Here is a 5,392-nt window from a genome sequence, read left to right on the forward strand (position 1 = left end):
CACAGGCCGGGCTGGGGGACCCCCCTCCCCCCGCCCCCCGAGTGCACAAATTTTTGTGCACCAGGCCTCTAGTATTTAATAAACTAGAAACCAGAGATTTAAGAGCAAAAAATTTAGAATATATTTGGGATTTCTGAGCTGCTTAATTTCAGATAAAAATACTGGATATTAAATCTGAGAACCTCAGGGAAAGACATAAATGCTTAAACACCAAGCACAGATAATGGTAGATAGAATGGTCTATCAAAGATATCCAAACCCTAATTCCTAGACCTTATAAATATGTTACCTGACATAAACACACACACACACTCCAAAACAACAACCCTACAGTTCTGTCCAGGTGCTCATTTGGAGCATCATCCCATATAACAAAAGGTAGCAAGTTTGATTCCCAGTCAGGGCACATACCTGGATTGTGGGTTCAATCCCCGGTCAGGGCACATATGGGAGGCAACAGAATGAGATTTCTCTCTCACATCAATGTTTCTCTTCCCCGAGCCCCCATTCTCTCTCTGTAAAAAACCAATGGAAAGGTATCCTTGGATAAGGATTTTGAAAAAAAAAAAAAAGGAAGAAAGAAAGAAAACCTACAGATGTAATTAAATTAAGGTTATGGATGTAAGATAGGTAGATTATCTTGGGTGGGCTTCTAGTTGGAGTAAAGGAGATGTGGTGGAAGAGAATATCCAAAAAAACTCAAAAGATGAGAGGAACTCAAAACTCACTTTTGTCACAGAGGACCACATGCTAACCAAAAAAGGAAATAAGGGCAGCCTCTAGAAGCAAAAAATGATGTGTAATAGTAAGGAAATAAGAATCTTCACCTTAAAATCACAAAGAACTAAATTCTGTCAAAAGTTTGAATATCTTAAAAAAGTTTGAATATCTCCCTCAGAGGCTCTAGAAAGAAATGCAGCCATCAACACCTTGATTCTACCTTTGTAAAACTGTACACATTGTGAGAATTCAGTGGAATTACACTATATCTGGACTTCAGATCTACAAAAACTATAAGGTAACAAACTGGTGTTATGTTGTAATAGCTAACTAAATCTATGGCTATGTATTTTGGTAACAATGAAAAACATATACAAACAGATTTAAACAAGAAACATTTTCAACGTATCTACCAATATTCTCTGGACTTAGTGCTGTAACTGCAGAAGATGAGAATTACTAAAGATAATTTAAGATTTTAATGTTAATGGTGTTACTGATTATTTTGGCTATAAGATTTTAAACAAGATAACAAGATACTTAAGTATGAGTCAATATAAGATCTCATAATTCATGCACTTGACAAGCAACTGCTTATTTGGCAGATGGAAAGTAGAACAATCCAAGAAATAGATATACCTATTCCATCAAAAAATGAATTTGGTTCTTGTGGCTCCAATTCAATTTCATCTTCATCCATGGTCTTTGATTCTCATTAGTCTCAGCTCCTAAACTAGAATAAAGTATACCAAACATTAACTTTTTTATGTCACATGTCAAAAATGTCATCGGGATATTTATATTTCTGAAATGCTCAAATTTCTTGATTCATCAAAACCTATCAAGGGAACATACTACTTTCCACCAACATATGGACAGCGATATTATAAGACAGGGCAGTTAAATCAACTAGGTTGACAACAGGATTTTTTGTTTATTTTAAATCACTGTGTCACAGTATTACTTACATAAAGTACACAAATCTGAAGTATTGAGCTTAATTTCTTTATGTAAGTTTATATTACCATCCTTCAGATTAATATAAAGAACATTTCTTTCACCCCAAAAAACTCCCACTTCCTCTTGCCTCCTTCCCGTCAACAGCTTAATGACTCTTTCAGGTTCAACTTTAACATCTTTAGTAAATTATGGGGAAATCTTCAGCAAGATTTTATTACACTTTTAAATTTAATGTATCTTGCAATCTTTCTACCAATAAATTACAAAGTGGTAAAAATTCAAAATTCATAACTCTTTAGATTTCTGCATAGCTTACAATTATCTCTCTTAACTGACCTTCAAATTGTAGATATAATTCTCAAAGTATACTTATATGCTCCACACCTCAGCTGAATTGGTACCAGCTATAAAAAGGTAAAGAATAAATTTATCTATGAATACAACAAAATCAAAGTCCCATTAATAAGATATCTGAAACCATAAGCATGTTTCACTCTCCCTCTCTCCCAGTTAATAAAAATATAATAAACATGACATCTGAAGGTTGAAACAGTTAAAAAAAAAAGTTAAAATCTGAAGAGTACAAAAACCAAAGTATATGATTAAAAAGCAAGTGAGTAGACAGAGCAGCAGAAAGGAGATAACAGAACCCACGATTTATTCATGTTATAAGTACCACACAAGCTTCTTAACTGGCTTTTTTATATCCACTTTCTCACTTTTAATTCACCCTCAACAGTGCTGTTAGATGCAGCATTTTAAGTGCTTATCATTTTTTTGACAATATTCAAAATTTATTTTTCTTGTTCGATTTTTGAGTATGTAGTATACTGAGCATATTTTCTTACTTTCTGCACTATATACGCTCTTGATTTGGGGCCTTGATCCTGAAAACACAGCCCCTCCCAGAGGGGCTATCTAGATTCCATAGATAGTATGTCTTCTTCTGTGAGTACATCTTTAATAAACAAGCAAACCGAACATAGTCCCCACCCCCAACAAACTATGTACCAAGCCAACATTCCCTCCACCCACCCTAAAATAACCCAGGCACCAGGTATCAAATAATTAGGTACATTTCCTATAGCTATAGCTATAGCTATATTCCAATTCTAAATTTAGTATATCTGTCCTAGCTTGCCCATTCTTTCCTTCTGGGCTCTAGACTACACTGTCTCCCCTCTCCTCCTTTGCCTTTTTACAAACCCTGGTCTTTCCCCTAAGTGACCCTTCAGGAAATGGCTTGTCTCTCTCAATCACCTCTTATCCTTTATCTTCATTCACTGATAATCACTTTTGTAATGATGTTTTACCTTGCCTAATTAAAACAAACCTTGTTAACATTTTAACACATGCAAAAATGAGTGACTTTTCTAAAACATGATTAAATGTCAGATTTCTGTTCAAAAATGTTTTAGTGACTCCTGTTGATGCTAAATAAAATTCAAGCACTTAGCCTACAATCCTGTAAGATCTGGCCCTAACTACTTTTACATCATTCTCATAATTTCCCTTTGGGCATCTTCCCCTCCTCTTCATCGCCCACCCCACACTAATCTCTGTTTCTGTCTCTAACGGTAAACAAAAATATGCATTGTCTCTCTCCATAAGATTAAAACTCTATATTGGTTTCTTCTATATCCTTTCTGTCTGATTTATCCCCTACATCACCTTCCCCCATGCACACAGAAAAATGAAATGCTAGACACAATCTGAATTTTCATAGTACTATTTCTTTCTTCCCTTGCTGTATTTTTTAGTTTAAGTCATGGTTATTAAAGCCCTACTGTTCCAATAGTAAACTTTATAATACTTATATAAATACAAAAATAAGAAATTTAATTGTAATTTATATTGTAAAGAAATGAATTTACTACAGGTCACCTGAAACATATCCAATACATTTTCACAACACAGTATATTTATTCAAAATACTTCAAATAAAGAGCATTTATTTGATGTCCACTGTTATGATGATTAATATTTTTTTCAACCACAAGAAAATGGAAAAAGTACTTGCTATAAATAAGTTGTTACCACTTCACCCCTCCACTCCCCCCCACCAAAAAAAACACAAAAAACAAAACTCTGGCTTTGTACTTTTAACTCTTTAAAACATGATTTTGAAAGGATAATTGAAAAAATATCTTGTAATCATAAATGAATAAAACTCATAAAAATTAACCCAATTAATAAAATAAAGGTGATTTGTTACTTAAGGATTAAGGTTTTTATACAAGTTATTAAAAAATTAGGGAGGAATGTTTTCTATTCTTGCCTCTAAGAACACTGATTGAGACGATCACCCACAGATTCCAGTGTTTGTGGAAGTTCAAGAGTCCAGTACAGAAGTTCCAGCACTTGTTAAGTAGAAGAAAAAAAAAACTGAGATTGGACACATTGGAGAAGTTAAAGAAGAATAATTTTACTTTACTTACATTATCCCTCCCTACCCAAGAAAGCACAGCTGTGCCAAGAGAGCTATTCTTGGCCCGTGATTTCCTCCATGGGGAAAGTGAGAGGTTGTTAGTGAGCCCCCAGCTTCCCCATTTGTGCAGGAAACTGTCTTCTTCCTCACCCTAACCAGAATATTGAATGTGTGGCCCAACTGCGGACAGGTATGAAAAGCCTGGTTTCTTGGAGGTCATCAATTGGATGGAATTCTATTAATTGGTGTATGACTCAATCAGAAACCCACCCATGAGCTGCTGGGGATGCCTACACCAAAGGCCAATGGCCACTCCCAGGGCTCCACGTGGCTTACACACACACACACACACACACACACACACACACACACGTCAACTGTGGCATAGTTGATTCCTTGTGTGCAATGCTGACAGCAAGCCTGACTTAGATTGGGTGAAACTACACAACTGAGCATTCAGCACTGCCCTGGGAAAGCACACAAGGCTCTCAATACCCAGCCTGGCTTTGCAAGATTGAAAAAGGCATACCATACAATCCCTCCCCGCCAAAGAGGGGGTAAGATGTGTGGAACAGGCATATCTACACAAAAGGAAAGCCTCGGGGCTAACAGGAAGCATTTCTCTCCAGAAGCCAAAAAGTAAAGACTAGAAGATGACTGATTCTTCAAATGTGAAGACAACCACATAAGACTTCAAAGTACATGAAAACTCAAGGCCAAATGACATCATCAAAAGAATATAATTTCCTAGTAAAGGACCACAAAGAAATGGAGATTATGTAATTTGTCACTAAAGAATTTGAAGTAGTTGTTTCAAGAAGCTAGTGAGCAACCAACAATACAAGGACAATTCTATGAAATCAGGAAAACAATAAATGAACAAAGTTTAAAAGAAGGATATCCCTAGCTGGTTTGGCTCAACAGTTAGAACATTGGCCCACAGACTGAAGGGTCGAGGGTTCAATTCTGGTCAACGGCATGTACCTCAGTTGCAGCTCAATTCACCGCCCCATGTTGGGGCATGTGTGAGAGGCAACCAATCATTGTGTTCCTCTCATATTGATGTTTCTCTCTGTGTGTCTCTCCCCCTCCATTCCACTCTAAAATCAATGGAATAATCCCCCAGTGAGGATTAACAAAATGATAGATAGATAGATAGATAGATAGATAGATAGATAGATAGATAGATAGATAGATGATAGATAGATAAGATAGATAGATGAAAGAAAGATAAAGATCATAAAAAAGAAGCAAATTCTGGAGCTGAAGAATATAAAAAATAAT

At 35.9% G+C, this 5,392-nt stretch overlaps 1 protein-coding gene across 2 annotated transcripts in view; it reads right to left on the reverse strand.

Annotated features, from left to right (window-relative positions):
* Window positions 1-1,420, reverse strand: part of LOC102245837 (zinc finger X-chromosomal protein) — a 29,337-nt gene extending 27,917 nt beyond the window's left edge. For both annotated transcript variants that reach the window (XM_014544010.1, XM_005871551.2), the window contains exon 1: window positions 1,360-1,420. In XM_014544010.1, the coding sequence (XP_014399496.1) occupies window positions 1,360-1,420 (61 nt within the window). The remainder of the gene's footprint in view (window positions 1-1,359) is intronic.
* Window positions 1,421-5,392: the final 3,972 nt, after the last annotated feature.

This window comes from Myotis brandtii, unplaced genomic scaffold (genome assembly GCF_000412655.1).
Source record: "Myotis brandtii unplaced genomic scaffold, ASM41265v1 scaffold3444, whole genome shotgun sequence".
NCBI lineage: Eukaryota > Metazoa > Chordata > Mammalia > Chiroptera > Vespertilionidae > Myotis > Myotis brandtii.